General features: G+C 44.7%; 1 protein-coding gene across 6 annotated transcripts in view; it reads right to left on the reverse strand.

The window, feature by feature from the left end:
- Positions 1 to 25,614, reverse strand: part of Adamtsl1 (ADAMTS like 1) — a 1,037,009-nt gene that overhangs the window by 86,332 nt on the left and 925,063 nt on the right. For all 6 annotated transcript variants that reach the window (XM_087183424.1, XM_087183423.1, XM_087183422.1 and 3 more), the window contains 3 exons: positions 23,398 to 23,551; positions 21,936 to 22,881; positions 6,169 to 6,296 (listed from right to left, as the gene is read on the reverse strand). In XM_087183424.1, the coding sequence (XP_087039550.1) occupies positions 6,169 to 6,296; positions 21,936 to 22,881; positions 23,398 to 23,551 (1,228 nt within the window). The remainder of the gene's footprint in view (positions 1 to 6,168; positions 6,297 to 21,935; positions 22,882 to 23,397; positions 23,552 to 25,614) is intronic.

Genomic DNA, 25,614 nt, shown 5'->3' on the forward strand with positions numbered 1-25,614 from the left:
GCAATATTCATAAAAGTAAGAAAGCAGAAACCCAAATACCTATCACTTGATGAACAGATGAATAAAAAAGGCACTGTATATATACCATGGACTATTATTTTATCATAAAAATAATATTCCATAAAGATGAATCATTTAGCTATAAAAAGAATGTAGCATATATGCTACATCATGGATGAATCTTGAAAACAATATCATTTTAAGTGAAACAAGTCAGTACTGAAGGACCACATTCTGTGAGACTCAATATGTGTGAAATGTCCAGAGCTATGATCCAGAGAGGCGGAGCTTATTTTTGCAGTAATGAGAATGCGTTCTAAAATCGAGTGTAGTGATAGACACAGAATTCTGAACACACTAAGTTCACGATTGTATAGGTGAATGGTATATGAGTTATACCTTGGTCAAGTAGTTAAACACTTAAAAAAATACCTTAGATTGTAATAAAGGTTACAAAACTATGTAAATTTGCTAAATAAATCTGAGTTGTACACTCACAGTGGGTGGTATGTGTAAGTAAATTAATCTCAGAAAAGTTGAAAAAGTAGTTTTAATTGGATTTGTCATTTTTACTGGTAAGAGTCAACATTGTGGCTACTAGTTATCCTGTGCAAAGAATGAGGAAGGACCGGAACTTTGTTGCCCTTGAAATTCCATTTAGCTGATGGGTCTTTGGCATGAATATTCCAGGGCCCCTAGCACCTAAGGAATCGAGTAGGGCTCAGCCCTCCTGAACATTCTCAGGCTGCATGGCTCCCCTCCACTCCCTTTGGTTGTGTCATTATCCTCCAGCGCCAGTGTTTCAGGGCACTGGGTCACTGCCATCGCCTCTCCTAACTATTCTGTTGAAGTCAATAATCCCTCAGGAGGAAAAAGCAGCAATTGGTCCTGTCACAAGGTCCTTTTCGAGTTCCATGGCAGGTTCTAGACTAGGGGCATCACATGACACTGTGCCTCTCCTGGACACCCCAGCCAGGGCCTGCGACTCCCACTGGTGTCAACCACACACCCATCCTGCAGCCCCTGGGTAGGCACAGGACTGCTCTGTGACTGCGATGGGCATGCTTAGGCCACTCGGACTCCCTTACTTGTTTCCTGTAGTATACTGGGAAGCCGAGGAAGTCTGACTTTCCTGATGTACTCTTATCTATTTCACATAAGCTCTAGAAAAGCCTGGGGTCTTTGCTGGGCGTTCTTCACTTCTTACTTGAGGAAAGCATGGGCTTTGACTATGCAGTGTTCTGTCCAGTACCGAGGGCCCCTGGTGGCAGCTGGACTCAGGCAGTAGCTACTACCACATGGCCATAAGTATTACTGGGGACACTGTCAAGTCTGCCCCCTTTCCTTTTGATCTAATGCACTGGAGTGAATGTTCTTTTCTCAGCCTTTACCACTGGTGACAAGGCCCTCTCAGGGTAACTCTCTATGAACAAAACCCTGCTCTGGATAACAAAGCAGGGATGTGAAAAATACAGAAATGCCAATTCAGAGTGACTTACATTGTGAAAATCCTATGCAACTGCTCATCTTTTATTGCAATGTCTAAATCATGATGAGGAGGAGCAGATAAAGAAGAATTTATAAAGACAACTATCTTTTATTGTTATTTTCCCAGTGAAGCTTCTCTAATCTCTTTATGTGACACAATATGTGTCAGCTGTTCAACTCACAAAAAAAATGACACAAAAGTACCAGGAAAGGGAAAATATTTTCTGTCTCTCCTTTCTTGTGAAAAGTTCAATAAGCTCATCTGTGTTTCCTCCTTTCTATGAGAGATGCACCCATCCCTTGGCCCTCTTCTCATTTTCCACTGATACCAGGCAGGCCTCACAGTAACCCTCTGTGGTCTTATAAGATCAATGAAAACCAGAAATGTTTCCCCCTTGGTCCTGACCTCAGCAGCGGTCTATACCTGGGGAGCCCCATCTAAGTGCCCCTGGTCCAGACTGAAGCAACTGACTGGGAAACTACTGCTGTCCTTCGAAACTGCCAATGTCATTTGGATTTGGAAGTTGGCCAGGAGCTGAATCTGTGGCCAAGGGGGCGCTGCAATCTCTGCTCTTATCTCTGCACACCCTGGAAACTCCTCTGTATCCAGTCCTAGTTATACCTGTCTACAAAGTAATCAACACTCGAAAATGAACTTGGGATATTCTGTGACATTCTTAAAGGTCCACCCTTCTGTCCTTCCTCTCACAGTTAGGTGCTCTGATCTACACTCTGAGCAGCAAAAGAGGCACCGGTTAAGTAAACTGGGGACAAAGGAACTCATGTCTTAGGGCCTACAAGGCTGTGAGTTTCTTGGACTGTCCCAGAGAAGCAGAGGGGAAAACACGGGCCACCTCCATGCTGAGGCAACTCAGGGTACTCTCAAAGCTCGAGGCTTACAGGATAAAGATAAAATGAACAAACAGAGATGAATTTGGAGAGAAGAAAAAGGCCCCAAAGACAATATTTTGTAGCCCCAAACAGGGCTGGGCAAGGCAGGTTTGCTGGAACGGGTATACCTGAAACTAAACAGTGTTTTCACACTTAAAGAAAAGTTGTGCAGAGAGTAAGCAATGGAACTAAACTGCGTCTGAGAGGCAGAACTGGGCACACTGGATCTAGGGCGAGGTCAGAGAGAGCTCTTCTCCCCTTTCTGTGGCCATGTGAAGCACCTCTCATCTCGAGCTGCCTCTCTTGCTCTGGTCAGGTGCTCCAACCACCACCCACACAGCTTACTCAGCTTCTCTAGCTGCCACCACAACAGAGCGAAAGCTGCTGGAAAAAGGCCTTGTGAGCATTCTGGCCTCTGAAAAGGATCCCCCCATGATGAAAGCCTAAGTTGACTTTGGTTTTAGGCATTATTCTTAGTACTACAATAACAACAACATCTGACAAGCAGTGAGTGCTTACTATGTGCCATGCACAATTATAAGCATTTTGTGTGATGAGTCCACTCAGTCCTCACAAGAACTCTGAGTCAGGCATTGGTAATCACCACTTCAGAGAAGAAGAAACCCAGTCAGCAGGGTTAAAGGGTTGCTCAGCCACAGAGCTCAGGAAGGGACAGAGCTGTGGCCAAAGCCAGACCCGAGGCTCCAGAGCCCATGGGCCCAATGGCCATGTTCTGCCTGCCCTTGTGAACTGTTATAAGCAAATTTCTCTGCATCTGGTTGAGGCAGGCACAATGGCAAGACCAAAGTCCATACTTCCCTTATGAAATCATGAGGATATTTGATGATCTTGAGACAACATTTTTTCTTTTTGGCCTATAGTTATGCTCAAGTCCAGGCAAAACTGTAATTTCTTTAAAAGCATAGCAGCACTGAGATTTATCGTGAAGATTTGACTGGAAATGAGCGAAGTCCATACTTTAAAAAATATCAGTGTTAAGATTTTCAACTGAAAAATACATGGAAGCAAATGCTGGACTCTCGTGGTGTGGGTGTATGTCCCCCAAAGGCTTGCTGTGTTGGAGGCATGGTTGATGATGGGCTTTTGAGAAGTGATTGGACCCCAAGGGCTTAAACTTCATCAGTGATAATCTTATTGGGAGGTGACAGAAACAGTGAGACCTAGCTGAAGGGAGGGAATTATGGGGCATCTCTCTGGAGACAGCTCTTTCCCTCTCTCTGTTTCATGGCTGCCAGAAGGTGAACATCTTTCTCTGCCAAGCCTTCCGCCATGATGCCCTGCCTCACCGCAGGCCCACAGGAATGGCGCCAGCTGACCATGGACTGAAACCTCTGAAACCATGAGCCAAAATGAACCTTTCCTCCTTTATACTGTTTTTCTCAGATATTTGATCACAATGATGAAAAGCTGACTAATACAGGGTCCAATGTTTTTCACATTTTAGAACTGTTTTCAGGATGTGTTTAATTCTAGAAGATCTAGAGAAAGAAAAGGAAGCTAATGTTCATCAAGCATGAATGAGGTCCTATGCATTAGTATGAGAATTTTTTCATATCTGCAAACTTCTTTACCTTACAACAACCCTGTAAAATAGTACTAACTTCATTTTTATAGATGAAACCTGAGACTTAATGAGGCCATGTACTTTGTCCAAGATCATAAAGCTAATAAGCAATATAACTGGTAATCAAATTTTAAATGCTCAACATCCATTCTCCTCAGATTAAATTATATTTAGACTATATCTTACACAATGCTGAGCAGGATCTTGGTGCATATACTTGGAGTAAACTGTAGCTGTCTCAATTCTAGGTAGTCGTGTCTCCATCTATTGCCTTTGCTGATCTGTAAGCAACTTTGAGCACAGTATGTTGGTTTTGCCACTATAGGTCTCAGAGCATCTGGCAAGAGCACACTCTCCAAGGTAACAAATGAGCCACCTCATTCTGTGAGTGTAGACATCATCCAAGTGCGGATGATAATTCCAGAGAAAGATGCAAATATATTCTTAAGGCAACATACACACTTAGAACTTTTACTTTTAGAGGGACTGCATGAGAGTCACTAGCAGACCCCAACAAACCTCAGCAGCTGAAGTACAGGGACTCAGCTCCATAAGCCCTGGGTGTGGTGTGTGGTCATATTTTGTTGGTCAGCCTCTTCCTCCCATCTCTGGTGCCTCTCCCTGCTCTGTCTCTCTTTCCTGGCTTTGAACCTGTTGGCAGATTCCAACAGTTTCCCTTCAAAGGGTTGCAGACAAGCCTAATGTTATAACTCCTTGCTTAATTCTAGACAGGTTTCCATTAATTGTTTTAAATTGGGGTGAATAAATGGTATTTAGTCTGCGATAGAACTGACCGTAGCTGGGTAAATATAAACAAAAGCATTAATTCAGTAAGACCAACTATCTGCTAGTTGACAAGAAGGAGGTCAGCAGTGCCCCTGCTAGGGCAGGTTGGAGGGTGGATGGCAGAAGAGATTTAACAGGACTGGTGTTGAGTATCTGGACTCTGTACAAAGCGGAGAATAAGGATTGCAACTGGAGTCCATTAGAAGAAAAGCAAATGTCTTGTCCACTGAGAAACAGGCATTAATAGTATCAGTCTGTAATCTACCCCAGGCCCCTTACCTTCCCTTCTCCCTTATTTACTTTCATTTTCCCCAAAAAGCCGCCTGCCAAGGTCCCCTCCCAGATTAGCCTTGGGTTTCAGGGGCAGAAATACTGTTGCTAAACAGATATGCAAGGGAGTAGCATGTGTTACGGGAGTACAGTGTGACAACATAATCCCAGCATGGACAGATGAGGTCAGTGTGGGTGGTGCTGGATTTCCTACCATCTCCTGAATCATCTGAGGGGAGCAGAAGTTGAAAAGAATAAATACAAACACATGCAACACTGCCACAAAGACTGTATGTCTTCGTTCTGAGAAAAAGGACCCTATTGTGGAAGGATAAGTGAGGCAAGTTTTGGGGATCAGGTGACCTCAGTTCCCTCCCTCCCCGTCCCCACCACTAGCCAGGCAGCTGTAGGGCCTCAGATTGCCCAGCCTCTGAGAAATGAGGGCACTGATCCAGCTGGTGTCTAAGGTCTCTTTCAGTTTCCAAGGTATGGATTTATCCTATGTAAAGAGGTTTTATAAAAGTACATCACTGCATGACCACACCGGGGACATGGTGCTCTGAGCTGCTATCTTCTCAGGTCACTGGGTGCAGAATGTGTGTTGACTTCTGTGAATGTAGGCAAAGTGCTGGCAGCTGCATCAGAGCCAATGATTGACGCAAAGCAGAATCCGAGAGAATTTCTGGGGAACACGTCTGCTCCAAGGCGTGAAAGAGATTCCCACTGCCTGAGGATCTCGAAGACTTTTGCAACGCATGGACAAGGAGAAATGATGGGACATCCAAGAGCACTCAGAGGTCACAGCTTGCATGTCATGGCCCCAGGGTGCTTTCAACTTGTAGGCTCCACCTGTTCTCAGGTTATTCTTTCTGCCCAGAAGGTCTCCCCTGTTTTTGCCTAACAAACTTCTATTTACCCCAAGTCTAAGACCACCTGGCTGGAATGAAATTTACTTGTCTATTCTCTGGTTATCACGTACATCCCTGACTTCCTTCTGTCTCATACTGTACTTCAATTCCAGCAGTTATGGATTATAAACTCCCTGCTGGGCAAGCCTATAACATTTATCTCTGTGGGCTTGTTTGACACATTGTGTACACTCACTCAATAAAGGCTTGGTAACAGAGCCCAATAGGTTTCTAGGTTACCTGCTAATGTGACTGCAATGGAGACGGAGTCAGACCCCAAGGTATTTGTGGCATTGCAAGTGTAGAATCCCACATCAGCTTCCACTGGTGCCAAGATCTGCAAGGAATCATCTGGCTGTAGAAGAATCCTGGAGCAACAGAAAAGAAATGCAGACCTGGTCAAGTCAGCTAACACTTTTTTGGCATTCAACACTGGGGAGCAGGATCCTCAGGGTACACTCAAGACTCTGTTTTAACAACTGAAATGGGGACCAGGAATGGGACTCAGGATGACTGGACTTATAGACCACTATTCAGTTTTATCACGCTGAACAGGCAGAAATTAAAATCTGTTAAATCCCCCAATCCATTAGGACAGCTGCCACCCTACAACTGGTAGCATCTCTCTTTTCCCTACAGAAAGTGTTCTGAATTAACACTCAGAACAGGAGGCTTAGAGACAATTTTTTCTTAATTTTATTCTGGTCTTGCTATGATGTAAGTAATGGTCATTAGCAAGTATCTTCTTCTTACATTTCAGTTGATAAACTTCTAAAACCCAGTTGAAGTATATTTTCCAACTGAGCTGAGGAAACTGTTACACTAAGGTACACAGGGAACTTTCAGGCCATTCTCTGGTATTTCCAGCGCCTCTTGTTAGCAATGCTGGATACTGTGGATGGTGAATTAAATGTGAGTAAGGAAAGTGAAGGAGGAGATGACGAGCGAATGGGAGGGCACCTGATGTTGGCTAACCTCCCCGAGACTTCCATATTCAGATGTTTTTGTTTTTGTTTTTGGTACCGACAATTGAACTCAGGACTTTGCGCTTGCAAGGCAGGCTCGGTGCAACTGACCTAAATCCCCAGCCCAGATGTATTTTTAAAATAGAAATGTTACACCAGCCTGATCTTTTGCAAATGGTATAACCCCATCTCCACACCCCTCCTTGGGCCTGAACCATAAACTTTTGTTTTATTTATGAAATGGGTTAGCTTTTGAAACTACATCAATTCACTCCAGGCACTGGCATTGCTAACTAAGCCATGATGCTTTCTGTCCCAGTATGAAGCCGGAAAAAGAATTCCCGCAGAGTTAGTGAAGGCAGGGACCTATCTCACCAGGCACAAAACCATAAGAATTTAAATTAGGATAGGAATACTGAAAATGGAAAGGAAGGAATACAGACATGAGATTTAGCACCCATAAATGCTTTTGTTCTACAAACAGTGTATACAAAGATAAAGAAGTTGCAGTATTTGCCTTCACAAAATTCTTAATTATTGTCCTGAGACAAAATCTACATGGGACAAAGTCTAAATTGGTCACTTGTGTATATTTGTAAATTATATTCCTAAAGCTTAGCTCTCCAGCTCAAGAGAACACAGTTATTTGGAGGCAGAGTTAGGATATGCAATTGGCTTTCTTGCTCTTGATTCAGCACTCCCCCACCTCCCATGATACCTTTGGGACCACCAGAAAATCTAACTGTCTGGTTGCACTTTCTTCTTGTAATTAGAAAGTTTCCCATAAGTGTGGTATATTTGGCCCACTTGGATATTCCATTTCCTTCCCAAACAATCTACTACAGCATACGTCCTTTTTTGGACTGGGGGGATTGGACTCCTACTGTTGCTACAATAGGCCCAGAACATTGGTAGATGAGGGCTGCCACTAGGGAGAACAAGAGTTCTGGAGACGATTCTCATGTAGGGCTCTCTAGGAAGCATGACAAGGCAAAAGAAAGGGCTTGGTGTGAAGACCAAGGTTTGCTTCAGTCTCTCTAGTCGGGCAACCAGGGAGAAAGATTCCTGGAAAAAACATTGTATTTCAGGCCTCTAGTTTATTAATTTAACTTAATTTGCTAGTAGCTGATTTCTGTCAGCATGTATTTGAGTTTCGAATTTGACAAGGCTGTTTTAGAATGTGTAGGCACAAATATGGCTGCTTTCCAAACAAAACCAGAAATGTTTTTCTGGGGTGGTTTTGGAATTTACAAAGTCAGAAGTTGAGGGGACATAGAATGGGCATAATGAAGACCTACATAGCAAAGGGTACTGGGGTCATATTAGATGTATTAATACCCCCTGCTCTCTGCTCACACCCACACTGCACTTCCCTTTAGGTTTAACTGGGCTAAAACTTAATTGCCTTATTTCTTTGACAGTACTTTTAGTCAGAAAATAAAGGTGGAGTTTTACTTTTGTGTAGTCTTGTAAGCTTCTTCGTGGCAACACATCTTCTCAGCATTCTACAAATTAAGAACCAGTTGAGAGAGTACAAAAAACTGTTTTAGTTACCCAAGTAAGAATTCTTGTCATGCTAATGTGTAAGATATGGAAAAAATGCTTATGGGCCAGGCCTGCCAAGTACGAGCTCCTTGAGTTTAAGGTGTCGCCTCTGCATTTTCAGTGTTCGGTGATAGCATGTTCTTATCTGAAGAGGAGGAGGCTCTGAGTGTACAAAGGGAAGTCTCCAGCAATTCTCTGAGTGGGGTGGCATCAGGATGTCTTTTTGATCCTTAGTTGAACTCTGAATACCACTGTCCTATGCAAGCCCTCTTTCCAACTTGACCTCCATAACCCACCAGGAGAAGCTGCTGCGTGGAGGAAGCCTCCCACACTGGAGTCACGTGTCTTGGGCAAGTCATTCAACAGTGTAAGCCTCTCAGTTTGCTTTGTACACCCAGGATAACACTGACCTCAAGAAGCTCTGATGAAGAGCAGATGAAAGTATGTAGACTCGTTCTTACTGTTTTCCAAGTACAAAGGCATTAAGTTAACTCTCATATAATTAATAAACAGTTTTTTGGTTTGCTTTTCAATAGCATAGTTAGTGTAACCTATGTAGCCTGCTTGGAATTTCCCACCTGAGCTGCCTATCTACTACATAAATCGTGATATGCCATTTTAGCCTCTCCTGCCAGTAAGCAAGCATTCTTAAACCCATGATAGGCCTAAACATGGGTCTGGCAGCTGGGAATCGTAGGCATATTCCTTCCCCTTAAAAGAGTAGTTTCCTCATGTTTTCAAACATCACACACCCCATGTTCCCACCCCCATCGAGATGGCCTCTGTGGCTGCCCTTGGCATTAGCTTGGGGTGTTCCTCCTACTATCTACCCTTAAAGACTCTCCCAGCCCTTAAGAATTAGTTCAAGTTCTAGGTCTTTGCGGTAGCACAGTTCTTTCCAAATACTCCAGTTGTGCTAAGCTGCTCTAAATCCCTTTCTACACTAGTCTTATTTCCTCAGATCATAATTTGTTACCTCAAGGGTGGGTACTCTCTTACTCATTTCATAGTTCTCCTTCACTATTCAGCACAATGCTGGCAGGCTGAATAAAAATTTAATAAATAGGTATTGCGTTACCTTCAAAACAATGGGGCTGAAGCTGGCCGTGGTGGCACATGCCTGTAATCTCAGAACTCTAAGAAGCTGAGTCAGGAGGATTGTAAATTCAAGCCCAGCCTGGGCAACTTAGCAAGATCCTGCCTCCAAATAAAACAGTTTAAAAAAGGGCTGGGGATGTAGCACAGTGTGAAGGCCCTGGGTTCAATACCCACAAAAGAAAACCCCAAACAACGGCAGCAACAACAACAACAACACGAGGCTGACAGTGATCATAACCACAGATGGCACAGTCGACAGCAGATTAGAGCTCAGATTTGAAAGCACAGCAACTCCAGTGCCAGCTCTACTGCTTAGCAGCTCTGCAGAATGGGGAAGTAATATACTGGACTCATGAGTACAAAGTCCCCTGATCTATGAAGGGAAGACTACAGTGCCAGCCTGGGTATGTTGTGAGAACTGGACATGAATAATGCATTTAAAGTAACAGCAGGCTTGGGGACGGGGCTGGCTCCAGAAGTTAGGTCAGTATTTTGTTACAGTGGGGCTGGTGACACCATCATTGGCATCCCTGTCCATTCTTCACGGCTGAGCCTCTGTATTCTGGATGTTGTGAGGGAGCGTTTGGATATGGATAAAGAACTGAGAAGTGTAAGGATTTTAGGGGAAAAACACAGACCAGGGATATGAGGGAATGGGGTTTTCTGCCTCAGAGGCCAGGGAGTAGAAAAGGAGAGTTGAGAGTAAGGCGCATGGCACTCAGGCCCGTCAATGGCCTTGATGCAGGGATGTCTGTACCAGGACAGTGAGTATTCCATGACTGTTTTTTTTGGTACCAGAGATCGAACTCAGGTCCTTGTGGTTGCAAGGCAGGCGGCGGAACCACTGAGCTAAATCCCTGGCCTCCATGACTGTTTTAACATGTGAACCAGACACTGACACTTTGGATACTAAGAAACAGCCAGAATCCTGCAATTTCAGAAAAGTACATAAACAGCAAGAGCAGAAGAATGACAGCTGGAAAACAGTAAGTGCAGGTGCAAATAAGCAAATTTAAAGCAACCTGAGAAAAGAACACTAGCCCTAAACTCCTATTCTGAGGAAGTGACAGTGAGGTCTTTTCCGGATCCTGAAATGAAGATTTTTCTTCCTGCTTAAGGATTTCTCAGATTAGGAAAAAATGTACTACAAAGGGAGAGTGGCAACCAATATTTACTAGACAAGTGTATATGCTTTATATCATTTTGTTCTTACTACCAGATTGCTAGATTGACATTATTTTCCCATTTTAGAGAGGAGGCAAAAGCTCAAAGAAGTTATATCATTTGCTCATCTAGAGGAATGGTGGAATGACCTTTAACTTGTCTTCAATTAACCACATCCTGGTTCCCACTGGGGTGTAATAGGAAGGCAAGTGGTTTGGCATTATTTTTGGTGGGGAATAATTTGTGCCTAGGTTTGTAGTTACTCAGGGAAATGGACAGTCAGCGAAGTCTGGTTTTTAGATAGTTTCAAGAAGGAGGCAAAAAAAATGCTGCAAGGAGACAGCCTCTAGGCATAAGATTTTTTTTCTGAAACCCAAAATTATAGTAGCCCAGAGGCTTGCACGGTTGTTTTAATTTGCACATATATTTGGGAGAATTGATTTAGGGTTCATGCAGAGTGTCATATTACCATTTGGCTAGGGCCACTTTTTTTTTTTTATCCTTTGCTGTTTTACTGTAATTGCCAACTAAAAGTTATTTAATGCTGGAAGCTTCAGTGATTGCTCAGATGGAAGTATAGAAAATATTTTCAGAATGGGAAAGGGCACATGACCACACATTCTTAACCCTGTCCTCATACTTTTTGCCAAAAATTTTAGCTTTAGAAATTCATGAAGTCTTGAGTTTGCTAATATGTGTAGTTTTATCTGGTTGCTGAGTAATTTATTTCAAACTTCAAAACTCTGCATGAAATGAATGACTGGATTTATTATTTACCTAGGATAGGAGAATCTTCAAACTCCAGCTGGCTGCTTCTTTTGCAGATGAAGTTTTATTGGAACTCCACCATACTGGTTTAAGTACTATCAATGGCTGCTATCACACTATGAAGGCAGAGTCGAGTAGCTGGGGCAGAAATAGGGCAGCCCACAAACCCTAAAATGTTGACTATTTGGTTTTTTACCAAAAAATTTGGCTAACCTCTGACCTCAATGTGAAAAGATTTCACTTTTGGTTTGTCTCAATTTTCTTTCTTTTCTCTTTCCTTTGTCCCTCCTTCCATCCCTCTCTTCCTCCCTCCCTCCCTTGCCTTTTCTTTCTTTCTTGTGGTCCTGGGGCTTGAACCTAGCGCCTTTGTACTGAGCTATATCCCCAGACCTTTTACTTTAAATTCTGACACAGTTTCACTAAGTCACTAAACTGCCAAAACTGGGGTTGAACTTGAGACCCTCTTGCCTCAGCTGCCCAGAGTGGTTTTTCATTTATACAAAACAATTTAACTCATATTTCAGAACTCTGCCATTTGCTAAGACAACACTTCTGGGAAGAATAAACTGCTAGTGGCATCTCTGGACAGCCCCCCCCCCCCCCCCCGCACCCCGGCTTCTGGGGGACAGGCAATGCTGTCTCTATGCTTCACCTGAGCTGCAGGTTGTCATGCCATCACACCTGATGTCCTCTCACGCTCTCTACCTGCTGACTCTCGATGGTCATTTCTATGATCTTTGCACTGACTCTCAGTACTTTTTTTTTCTTTTTTGCTGCAGCTTGTGTATTTATTGGGATGGTTCCTAGTTCCCTGGCTTGCTATTCTTATACTTTTCAACTGGGGAAAACATTTGTCATCTCCATTTCTTTTAGCTCTGAATAGGAAACAAGCCAAACCAAATCGAAACTGGTTTATTTTCCCCTCCCTATCATTTCTGCCTCTAGTTTTTATATTATCTGCAAACTTGGAAACTGCATTTCACAGGCTTATGACTTTTGCATATAGCATTATTCACAACTGTGGTTCTGAAATTGACCCTGGAGGGATTTTGCATCTGATTTTCTTTCATTCTGAGAAATTGCTATCTGTGGATACTCTGTATTGCCCAAGTTAAAACTTTCCAAATATTCCCAGTTCATCTCCTATTTAACACCATTTTGGAACACTGTCCAAACCTTTCCAAGAAGTTTAAGCATTTAGAGCCTACAGATTTCCCTTTTCTGCCAGGTCAGATATGACGGCAAAGAACGTTAGTAGACGTGTGCATCCTTTCCTAGGGCTGGCTTTGGGCTGAAGACTTCCTGTCACACTGTGCTTCCTTAGATACCTTTTGGCCCCAACTCTTTGAACAATTACCTAGAGCATTTCCCACCACCAAGTGAAGCTTCTTCCTGTGGGATGTCCTGGAAGCCATTGTGATACAGTGGCCTAGGTCTAAACCACAGTGACTATGGATGCTGACAAGTGAATATGCACTGTGTGTGTCAGGAACATTACAGACATGATTCCTGCTGCTCACAGTGATGATCTGGGGAAATGGCCCCCGAAGGCCCTTATATTAAAGGGTTAGTCTCCAACATGTGGCACTTCTGAGAGGTGGTGGAAACTGTAAGAGTTGAGGCCTGGTGGGAAGAACTCAGGTCCTGGGGGATGTGCCACCCCAGAGGACACCCATGAGGCAAGCAGCTACCTCTGCCTCACACTCCCACCACAATACACTGTGTAAGCCCAGGCCTGAGCAACAAGGCCAGGGACTACACCTCCAAAAGTGTTGGCTAACACAAACCTCTCCTCTTTTACATTGATTATCTCAGGTATTTTGTTACAGTGATGGAAAACATCTCTATTCCCGATATTCTGAAAGGCAGAATAAAACTTAGCGTTGGGCTTTTTTAGTGTGATTTCAATTTAACTAGCAAGAAAAGGAAGATTCTGAGGGTTTAGAGTGGACTTGTAACATGAGTGGTAGGACTGGGATCTGTGCCTCAATGCTCTGACTCCAGTCTTCTGTCTCCTGCTGTCACAGGCCACCCTCTGTGTTGCGTGATGTGTTACCAGGATGACTATTGTTCTGGTGAAGAGGATGGGGAGAACAAAATGAACACACCCAGACTCAGTAGAGAAGAAAGTAGAGAAGAAGGAATACAGGAACATCCAGAAACTCCATGGAAGAAGTCCTTTCCCATAATTTTATGTAGGCAAAATATCACCTATGAGCTACCTTCCATCACAGAGGAATAAGTATTTTCCTCCAAGTATGCAGTTTCATAATATTCTTCATGTTCATTTGCATTCTTTCTAAAAAAATCCCATATTCTTGGGGAAAGACTTGTTTAAACATGCTTGATGACCTGTATCAGCTGAACCATGGGCAACATATAACAACTGGCTCATTCTTGGTCTCACAGTGTTAAAGAGGAGGCGGAGACTTCTCTGCCGGTGAGATACTATCAGGATATTTGGGTCTGTCCTGGAGGCGGTGATCAGCTTTTATTCCAATCAGGTAATCCAACCTTGTTGCTGATTTTGGATAATCTGGCTCTTTTTTTCTCTAAGGAAATCAACAGTGTCCTCACAGGTATTGTTTCTAGAGCTGGACTCGGATTCAGGAATGCCAATCATATCTGTTCATGTTATGTGAGGCTCCTGGCATGAGATGTGGGAGGGGTTATTTGCCACATTCTTCAGCTAGGAGTGTGGTGTGTGTCACACTCTGCCCAAGTGCAAGTTAGAGTCAGCTTTTAGCTGAACTGCAACTTGAAATGTGACGAAGAGCTCAGTGTTTATCCAGAGTAACTTAAAAGCAAGGAGCAGTTTAACTTCAGCTTGCTAATGTCTCGGTGTCACAAGCCATCAGCACAGTCAACACACGCAGCCTGGTAAACTCTGCAGAGATGGGAAGGGGAGCTGGAGAAAGAGGAAGAGGGGAAGGCTGGGGGGAACAGAAATGATCGAGATTTGATACATGTATGTACCAGTTCCATTAACACAAATGTGATTATGTATCACAAACATATACTGATAAAAACATCAGAAAAAATATTTTCCTCCTCTACAAAAAAAAAAGAACTGAAAAGAAAATACAGAGCGAGACTCCTGGATAGAAACATGCCAACATTTACTGAGTGCCTAACGTGTGCCCAGCACTGCGCACATTTACAGGTGGTTATATATATGTAAAGGTAGAGCTACCAGGAGAAGAAAAGGCTATCCCTATAACAGATGTGCACAAATGAAAACAAAAGCCTCATAAATTGGAACCCAACTGCCTGGAATATTGAATGTTAATTTATGCTGGGTCTAGTTGACTTTAGCGGATTCCTTACAAAACAATGGGAAGTCCATGCACTCAGTCAGCTAGAAATCAATAAAAAGAAATATTCCCCAGAGTCAGGCTGCCGTGGGCTCAAACTCCAGCTCTACCACTTGTTATATACAAGACTTTGAGCAAGGAAACAAATGTCTATGTACTCCAACATCTGTGGAACTGAGACAGTAATCTCTAAAGCTTATTGCAAAGATAAACGAACACCCGAAACTCAGTGTAATTGCCCAGTAAATGTTAGCTAGGATGATGATGATGATGATGATGACGATGACTATGACGACTTCTCCATGGGTCTGCATGGAGTGGGAGACGAGGTCTTCACTCTGATCTCATTCATTCTGCAGCAGTGCTTTTCACATCGCATCGTTTTGGCCACAGAAGCTCAGTATTTCCCGCGTCTCCTCTAGTGGACAACATGTGGGCAGGGAGGTAGTGTTTAGTTAGGAGTGGGATTCAGTGTGGAGCTCGGCCACAGCTAAATATCAGATACCAGAAGTCTGCAAAGCCCTGCAGACCACAGCCTCTCCAGCAGTGAGGACACCTCTATCCTAAACACTGTCCTCCATCTGCTCATCCCTCTGTTCATTCATTCATCAGCTCTTTGTTTGCTGAGTGTCATCAAGTTCTTAGAATTCTGGAGAAAATAAGGTCCATTCTTAAGTATCTGCCCTGGAGGAGATTAACATAATCCAGAAGGTAATTATAAAGACAACAGTGGTAAGAGGTGAGCTAGGGTACAGGATGTGTGACACAGGTCATGGTAGGCCATTGGACTGGCCTTGAGGTTAGGCTTCCCAGGAAAGGGGAGGAGTTGGAGAAGTGGGTTGGAAGTTTCCAGGCAGCTTCCTGAACAACGAGTAACTGAGCATTACCGAAGGGCGGAGCTCAGTGCTGGGAGGCAGGTGTGGTAAAAGATGAAGCCAGAGAAACTGTAGATGTCAGAAGTTAAAGACGAATACCTTGCAAAGGCACTGGAACCTTATCCTTGTGGATGACAAGCCAGAGTTTCAGGCAGGGGAGCAGTGACAGGTTTGCTAGGAAGATGCTCGGGGGTAGAGAGCAAATGTCCAGCATGGGGTGGTACAGAGACAGAAGTTACACGTTAGACTTGGAGGGCCACTACACTCCTGGATGTCTAAGTTTTTGTTCATTTTAAATAACCCAGTTAAAGATATAAAAGTTATTCTTTTAAAACTCTTTCTAACCTGGATTTGAATCCCAGCTCCAACACTTACTCAGTGTGTCGGGAGCTCCCATAAGTTAACGTCTCTGTGCTCTGTTTCACTGACTTTTAATGATCCTTTAAAAGCCACTCTTAAAAAAAAATTTTTTTTAAAAAAAGCCACTCTTTTAAAATCTATTTTAATTCTTTGTATGGGACAAGGGCTTGCTGTGTACTCCAGGGAGGCCTTAAACTTTTGGCGGCCCTCCTGCTTCAGCCTCCCCAGTGCTGGGATTACAGCTGTGTACCACCATGCCCAGTTTACAAGCAATTCCTATCGCTCTTTAAAAAATATCAAAACCAGTGGCTGTAATTTGCCATCCCCCTGTCTGAAGAAGGCAACTATAGGTATAGAGGCTAATGCAAGAATCTAGAGCTGCCAAAAGCAAACCACAGCAGAGGTGGTAAAATGAGACAGAAGCAGTGGGATGAAAGAACTACCAGAGAGTTTGAGAATGACCAAGGAGGAAAGAAAAAACATTCCAGCTTGGGAAGTTGAATGGACAGTGTGCTCCTCATTGAGGTTGGGATTCTGCAATCTGGACTTGAATTTTAGGTGTGTTGAGTTCCTACTTGTGGAGTGTCTGAGCGAAGACATTCAATAGAAGTGAAGTTTGGCCTGCTGCTGGGTATAGGGGAGTCACTGGCATAAAGGGAAGCACTAGGGCCACAGAGTTCACGGGTACGTATAGAGACTCCAAGAGGGTAGATGAGTGGTAGGAGGGAGGCCACAAAGAATGAGAAAGAACATCCCCAAGCAGTAGGAAGAGGACAAGGTCCATGTGGTGCTTAAGGTGGCAAAAATGTCTTTTAAAAAAGTGGTTAGCCTGCATAATCCTGCAGAGAGGTTAAATTAGATATGACATGTTTTAAGAGAGATGACTTTCTTCTTTCTGAACAAAAAGGAAATGATTTTTGGGGGGTGGGTGCAGGGACAAGTGTATGCTGCATGGAGCCCTTGAGTATGAGGTGGGCAAGTAAAAGCTAATTCTACAATAAATTATGCAGAAATCTTAAGTAGAATTTTAAAAAGCTCATGGGCTGTGGGTGTTGCTCAGCGGAAGAGCACTTGCCTAGCACTTTTAAGGCCCTGGTTTCCTCCCCAGCACCATATGCATGAAAAGGGACTAGCTAAGAATTTCATAACTAATAAACCTGGGGGTGCTAAATATGGAAAACAGTATTCTACATATGAAGTATCTGGGGGTGTGAATTGCTACCTGAAGGCCAGAATATTTATGTTTTCCATTAATGTACCTGCCCCACAACATGAGCCTAGCATACTTTTCTTCTGAAGGACTTTGCAGGGCAGCAACATGGTGAAACAATTGATTCCAGATCTGGAACAGCTGAAAAGATGCAGCAATGAAAGCAAAAAGAAAATGGGGCCAGATTCTGTTGTGTTCAAAAGGCCCTGGAAAGAACTTACGAATACACCTGACGCTTGTGCAGAGCAGCCCACTGCAGTTACCCCTCTTTGCTCTCAGCCTGAGCCAGGAGGCCACATGTAGTAAACCCTAGCCCTCCCAGGGCCTTTCCAGAAAACTGGCAATAGATCCGAGGTCTACTTCCACTATGTCTGCTTCCACTACACGTGGGCACCTGTGTGTTCCCCATCAGGTCTCTCTCCGAGTCAAGGCCCACTGTGACGGAACATAACCCATATATAGAGGGCTTGGTGGTAGTCTAGGAGGAAGGATAGGAAAGACAGGAGAGTGGGTGGAAAAGTGAATGTTGCAATTCCTGTTCTGTTTGCTTCCACCAAGTCTTTTACTGGAACTAAAAGCAAGTGTGTAGTTCTACTTTGAGACTCACCTTCCTCTCTTCTTCCTGTCTTAGTGCTTCCTAGAGGTGGTTCTGGGACCTCCAGTTTCAGAATCATCAACAAGATGATGTTTAAATGCCATTACATTTCTACCACAGGTAGAGATTCTAGGGCTGGGGAGTATTTGTGAATCTGCATTCTGACAATTTTCTGTTAATTAATTATTATTATTACCAGAAAATTATTATTCTGGTAATTATTAAATTTGGGAACCCCCTTCTGTTTACTTTATAAAAACTTAGAAGTTTAAAGAGCAAAATTCTGCCAGGTGCAGTTTTACACAAACTGAAGGTCTAAGGTATTTTATTCTACACCATCCCGCTAGTGTTGTTTGCTCCTGGAGAGCAGTGTTTCTACTTTGTCTGCTCCCTGCTGTGCCTATCACTCCAGCACATCAGATATGCAGGTTTAACTGCAGTGTCAGGGGCTCTGTGATAAATGGGTGGTTTGGGGTTGTGGTTTGGGTAGTCAGTCTGTAAAAGGTTTGGTGTCACTGGTCACTCAGCTCTCAGCACACATGTAACCTCCTCAGGGCACCAAATTACACCCCTGGGGTTTAATTATCTGCCCAGAAACACTTATCACCATTTGATATCTTCTTGTCTGCTCTTCTGTATTTGTCTGGCTCCATTCATTCAACAGTTGGTTACTATTATTTATGACCATTACTGTCAGCATGGAGGAAACAGCAGTGAGGAAAGTCTCGCCTTCATGGAGTGCAATCAGCAAGTAAGCATGTGACAAGTCAGATGGTGGTGAAGTTATATAAATAAGACAGCAGCGGTGAAGAGACAGAGCCAGGAGGGCACTCTTTTTCCTAGGGTACCAGGGAAGCTCTTTTTGACTGGTGCTATTTGAGTAGAACTCAAAATGGAGTCAACTCCAAGAGAAAGAAAACTCCTTCTTCTTCGCCCATCACAGTGTTGCCAGCAAACTGATTTATACTGCCATACAGTGGGTAGATTACTTAACACTTATAAAATGAATAATTATGCATACCTCTCTCTCAGCACTTCTAGTACTGCATTTACTGCTTTGGCTTCCTAACTAGACTTTGGGTTTCATCAGTAAGGAATGCATCTTCTTTTCCTCCATCCTCCGAATCTAACATGGAGTCTGAAATTGGAATGTTTGTTGAATAAAGAAAGAAGAAAGTGGGGATTATGAGCCAGTCTGTCACAACACACTCAAAAATACCCTGGAAACTACTGCTTCAGAAGTTGATATATGCTTCTGTTACCCTGTCCTAGCTGAATTTCTTCCCTGCCTTCAGGACAGGATGCCTGTAGGCCGGAAGTCACTGCAGGTGGGCCAGCCCAAACTTGCTGCTAGGACAGCTGCCAGGGGTGCCATGAGACCACCTCTAACTTCACTATCATTCCATCTGTACACCAAAGGGCCCATCTCCCCCAGCACCATGACCACGACAATCGACAATCTCCATAACAACCAGGAAGAACCATGAAAGCAGCAAAAGATGGGGTACCCAAATTTCCAGGAAATCTCTGCTTATTTCCAGAGAAGACATGTTTATTTCTTCATTTTATTAGCCTATTACTTCCCATCATTTCTTATATCTTATATCTATAAGCTTCCCAACACCTGTGGTTAGAGAATCTGATTAGCAGATTTATCTTCTACTTCTGTTCTTGGCCAAGAATAAAACTCTCTTTTGCTGCTCAATTTGAGCTCAGAGTTGTCATTGCTTCCATAATTTAAGAGGGATAAAGAACCCAGTTTGGAGTCAGAAACTGGGGACAGTTCTAAGAATCATATTAATTTATTTCAACTAATAAATTATACGTATGATGAGACTCAGTGGTCTCTGAGTTGTCAGTGATCCTTTCATAAAACTAATTTCTTTTAAATCACGTTTTTATTACTTAAAAGCTGAAGATATTACAGGCTTCTTTCAGTGACTTTCTTTTCATCATGACCTGTTCTGGCCAGTTCAGGTTTTTTACAATATACCCTAAGAAGGTGCAGAGATGTACAGAGCAAAAGGCAGCTGAATCTCGCAGACGCCCAGAAAGGTGGATTTGGGGGCTGAGCAAACCAGACGAACTGAACTCTGACACTGGGCACTTGGGCACTTCGCTGTAAATACACGCGCATTTCTGAATGCTACCAGACTCAGGCATGATGACAAGCAATGAGGGGTGACACAGACGAGGTCGCGACAGTCCACGGCACCCCCTGCACGCTCCTGCACGCTCTGAGCAAGTACCTTCACTCTCTTTCCTCAAACAGAACTTGGAAAGCTGTACAGAAAGCTAAGCTCCAGCTATATTTCTTACTAGCCAGTTAAGTAAAATGGAATGGTTATGCCAAACATCAGAAACAAATTTCTTATTTTTCCTGGCACCATGCAGTTCACATACACTGAAAAGCATTTTCAAGGCTAGATCTAGGGGAAAACATTATGATGGCAAAAACTGCCTGTGGCCTCAACATGCCTTCCCTCTTAATGCTCTCCCTCCCCCAGCCAGAGACCTGGCCATGCAGTCTCTGTTGTCTTAGCCCAACACACTTTCTGTATATTCTTAGCAGCTGGCTACCATGTGGCTTTTTCTAGCAAGATTTCACTGAACTCTTTCCATCTTAAAGCTACTGGGGCTAGCATCTCAATGCCCAATAAGAAAAAACTAAAAGGCTAAAGTGGTGTTTCTTAAGTGCTGTTTCAAGAATTATTGGTGTTCCTAAAATTACTAAGCCCCAAAATTGTTCAGTGATCAAAGGAGTACTTTAAAAGCACTGCATACTGTATATTTTCCACTTAGTTACAACACTTATTGGAATGTTTAAAAGAGTTAAAAAATGGAATAGCCTAAATAATTTTCAGTTAGGGGATAAATGCATTCAAGAACAGTAATCAGCTGTTTAAAAGGTGATATGGAGATCTGCATACTATCCTGAAAATGTCTCACCATGTGAAATAAAAACTGAGCCAAACTTCTGAACATGACTAATATCCTATTAAAAACTCAAGCTTATCATGTTTATATTTTTACAGAATACAGTAAAATATATAAAAATTCTAAGTGGATGTATTCCAAATTATTAAGAGTGACAGACCTCAGGGAATAGGATTTGAGGGAAGGAGACTTGTACTTTTGACTTTACAGAGTATGATATCATTTGAATTGTTTCATACCTCTTTACTGTTTTTATAATAAAATGACCAATTAAGAAACAGACATTAAATGCAGTAGTAAATGTCTCTGCTTAGCTTTAACTCAGCTTTTCCGGAAGTCACGCACTCACTGAACCTCTGACTGTAGAGCACTCAGAGATAATACTGAAGCTGCCGAGCTCATGACTCCGGATCACCATCATCAGAAGGGTTTTAACCTCTGGCAGCCATCCCTAAGTGAGGAAAGGAATGGAAGGGACCCAGAAGTCTCCTCGCAGATGGTCGTTACTCAGCTAACGCCACCTATTGCTGTGGTTTGAGCCATCGCAGAGATCACAAGAGACAGTGTATACTGAAAGTGTGGCACAGAGCCTGGTGCACAGGTAGTGTTCAGAAAATACTGTCGCTATTACTCCTACCACGCTGGCTGTTAGCATTGCAGATGGCTAATGCAACGGGATCAGTAAGTGATCCTGCTGTCATCCCAACAGCGACATATCAACATTGAGACATCCAGAGACAGCAGGATGATTAAAGAGGTCCCACTGGGAAGGAAAGACTTCTGGAACAGTGGTTCTGTCCCGCACAGATGGAGGGCGGCCTCACCTAAGGGGGGCAGCAGATGTCGACCCTGGGGCCCCATGCATGGAGTAGGGTCCGCTGTCAAAGCTTTGCAATTCCAGCTCACAGAGTCGGCACTGTACACAATGATGCTTTGGCCTGGTGCCTTTCTGCTGAGAGTCAAGGCTACCCAGACAGTGTCTCGATTGTCCCTGGGGCTCTGGTAGGTTGGGTGGGCAGGGCTGTTCTTCCCTTGTAAAAATAAGAACATGTCGTCCTTCCCATTTGCTTCAACAGCGCATCAGTGCCGAGAGAGGCGATTCCAGAGGCCCGTCCACAGCCCTGCCCTGGCACACCCTTCCTTTCCCGTCCCTCCTTAGCCGTGCTGCACACTCACCTGTCACTGAAGCGAATCTCCTCCCCGTTCCTGGCCCAGCTGATGGTAGGCCTCGGGCTACCCACAGCCTCGCAATTCAGCAGCACGCTCAGGGTCCCGCTGGCCAGGACTACAGTCTGCCCTAGGTGGGTGACGACCTCAGAGGCCGAGAGCTGCTGGGCTGCAGAGATCTTCCGCAGGATGGTGGGCTTGCGGGGGGGCCTGCCCAGGCCTTGGCCAAGCAAGGCGCTCGCTGCAGGGAGACGCTGCTCTGAGGGCCTCCGGGGCCCGTCCTGGGCTCGGGGGCGGCTGCGGAAGACGTCCCAGGCCAGCTGGGCCACCAGGCGCTGGCGGTGGAGCTCGCGCAGCGCCTTGGGCTGCTGAGACAGGTTCCTGAGGACATCGTCCAGGCGCTTCTGCTCGGCCACCAGGGTGCCGGGGAGCCGCAACAGGGCCTGCGCGGCGCTAGCGCGCTCTGAGGACACGTTCCGCTGCACAGCTGAGTCCTGCAGCTCCGTGGAGGCCAGGAGCGCCTCGGGCCAGCCCGCGTGCGCCAGCAGCCCGGAGACTAGGTCATCATAGCGGCCGCCGGGGCTGGGCCCCTCGCCTGCCTCGCGCCCCGGGGCCCTGATGAGCCTGACCTCAAAGCTCTCCTGCGCAGGCCCGGCCGAGCAGGTGTACACACCGGTGTCCGAGGGCCGCAGGCGGTGGATCTTCAGATGGCCGAAGGGTGCCACGGTGACGTGCGCCGAGCTGGCAAGGGCCCGGCCGTCCTTCTCCCACGTGAGCGCCAGTGGCGGCCGGGGCGGCCCACGCGTGCGGCAGCGCAGCACCACGGCCGTCCGCGGCAGCAGGTAGGCCACGCCGCCCATGGCAAAGTGCAGCCTGCGCTGCCGCCGTGTCTGCACGTACACGTTCCGCGCCGCCGCGATAAGCGGCCCGGGCCTGGTGGGCAGGCGGCTGGGGCCTGGAGAGGAGCGGGGAGAGAGGCCTCAGGGGCTGCTGCCGGTGCCCGCTCGCCCACCCAGGGGCCCATCGCGCCCAGAGAGCCGTGGCCGCCCGTGGGGCTGCGGGACCAGCGGAGGCCAGGAAGGCAGCTCCTCGTGAAGGAGGACAAAGGCAGGGAGATGCCTTCCTTCAATGCCTGCCTCCATGCCCGCGCTCCAGAGCGGTGGACAGCGGGAGGCCCGCTCCAGCTCGAGAGGAGCACACGAGCAATCGCTGGAGGGTGCAAAGGCCCAGCATGGACAGGGCCATGGCATTGGCATTAGGAGCGGTCCCCGGCTCCCTGCCTGTGGCCTGCCCAGCTCCCTGCCTGGCCTCCGCGAGCGGCTTCTGCCAGCCGAGACTCCTCCCGAGCTGTGCCCTGTGGCCGTGGTCTCCCAGCTCTGTGGCCTGCTGTCCCTGGGCTGGGTAGGGAAGGCCCCGCAGCTTGGCCGCTCTGAACAGCGTCCCCCCCCCCCCCCCCAGCCCGGCTACTCACCTGCGCAGGCTTCCAGCATGCAGGGCCTGATAGAGGATGAGAAGGGCAGCGGGGGGCAGAGACTGGAGCTGACCACAGTGGAGATCCCAGTCTGCAGCACCTTCAGGCAGACAGCGCTTCGTGTCTGCGTGCCCTCCCCGCAGCTGGTGGAACACTGGAGGGGAGAGAGGAACGAACATCACACTCAGGCCCTGCACAGTGCGGATGCCCAGCTCGCTTCAGTATGAGACAAGTTGCCTGGAAAACAACTACCACCGAGAGACAAATACTAATTATGATGCAACAACGTAGACTACATGTCCTTCTGTGGCATATTCTACTCTTACAATTTTTTATTCTGGTTTCCTATAGGCATTTTACCTGTTTTTATTTATGTGGCTTTGCAGTTAACAGAATTATAGAGTCCTGTGTTCAAATCTCAGCTCAATATTTCACTAGTTGGCAAGTTACTTAAACTCAAGTCTGTTTCTACGTATGCTACTCCAGGAGTTAAATGAGATGATATGTTTGAAATTCTCTCCACAGAAATGACAATACTAATCCTTTCCTTCTTCCTTCAAAATAAGTAATATTTTAATGCCTACTATTAAATAATTTTTATTAATTTACTTTGCTTAAGGTAAAGTACAGGATAGTTTCTAACCTCAAGGATCAGTCATTCAAATGAAAAATCCAAATGCATTGTTAAAATGAATTAGTGGATTAAAGAAATATAAATTCAAAATATATAAATAAAAAATATAAATCAAAATGCCTGGAGATATCACTTTATATCTATTAGAATGGTCATATTAAACAGACAATAATTAACAGTAAGTCAGTGGCTTAAATGTGATCATGGTTCTGCAAGGTGATTCTTGCTAAAATATCTAAGCTTTTTGTTGTAACTGAAATCATTTTAAAAACATTTATAAAGCTGGAAATGATCACATGCTGTTTTTTTCATTGTCAACAGTGCTATGTCATTTTATGTATGTTCCCGATGCTTATGGAACTCTCCCAAAATAAAGTTATTCCAAAAGAGCAAAGAAAAAAAACCCCAGACAATAATAAGTGTTGATTAAGATGTGGAAAATTAGAACCTTCATACATTGCGAGCAGGAATGTAAATGATAGAGGGGCCTTAGGAAACAGTTTAGTAGTTTATTAAAAAGTTAATTTACCATAGGACTCAGAAATTTTACTTCTAGGTATCTACCCAAGAGAAATGAAAATATACATGCATATAAAGATTTGTACGTGAATGTTCATGGCAGCATTATTCTAATAGCCCCAAAGTGGAAACAACTAAATATCCATCAATTGTTGAATGGCTAAATAAAATAAAGTATGTTATGGAGTATTATTTTATGAGGTTTTTATGAACAATACTGCTACAGGCTGAGACTGAAGGCATGTACTATTACATCCCACTCAAATGTTTGGATTTTGAGATTCAAAAGTAAAGTCCTAGGGAGGGAGGAAAATGGCAGAATAATGATCAGCAGCAAAATTCAGCCTCTCTGAGATCTGGAATGCAGACACTGGAAAATAACAACTCAGCAAAGAAAAAAAGAGAAGTAGATTGCTGGGAATTGGAAAGGACTGACAAGAAAATTGGAAGCTACAGAGAAGTCGGAGAGATGGTCCACAATGCAGAGAAAACAAAACAAAACAAAACAATATGGACTCTTTCCCTAGCTTGCAGCTCACGGGGAGTGGAATCTGACTCCCTAGAAATAATGTTAGTGCCCAGGACTGTGAAACCTAGGGAGAAACAGTGGTGGAGCCCATGGCCTTTGTGAACTGGAAAAGTAGCATGGGGTTTTGATCCAAAGGGACTCCTTCCACATGGCAGGTTAACAGCTGGAGAGGAAATCCAGCCTGGGTGACCACCATATTGATAGAGAGTGCTCAGTTGGGTGCCATTTTGGGAAGGGTTGATTCAGGACTGAGAATTAACTGGGACTCAGAACAACTGAACAATAACTTCACTTCAGAGCTCCCAGAGTTTCCTTCTCACAGTGACTGGGTGAGAGACAGCCAGAGGAGACAGCTCTGGATGGGGAGTGGGCTAGAAAGAAATCCCCCTGAGAAATCTAAGCTCAGGCCAGGAAGGCCATGTTGAATACCCCATGGTGAAAAGTGGGGTCTGGTTGTGTTGAACTCAGAAATGGCTGAGTTTGAAAGAACCAGTATTAAATATTTGAACCCTTGCCCTGCTGCCTACATCCAGCA

Source organism: Heterocephalus glaber, unplaced genomic scaffold (assembly GCF_053883595.1).
Source record: "Heterocephalus glaber isolate CG9 unplaced genomic scaffold, H.glaber_assembly_v1.0 deba00001481, whole genome shotgun sequence".
Classification (NCBI taxonomy): domain Eukaryota; kingdom Metazoa; phylum Chordata; class Mammalia; order Rodentia; family Bathyergidae; genus Heterocephalus; species Heterocephalus glaber.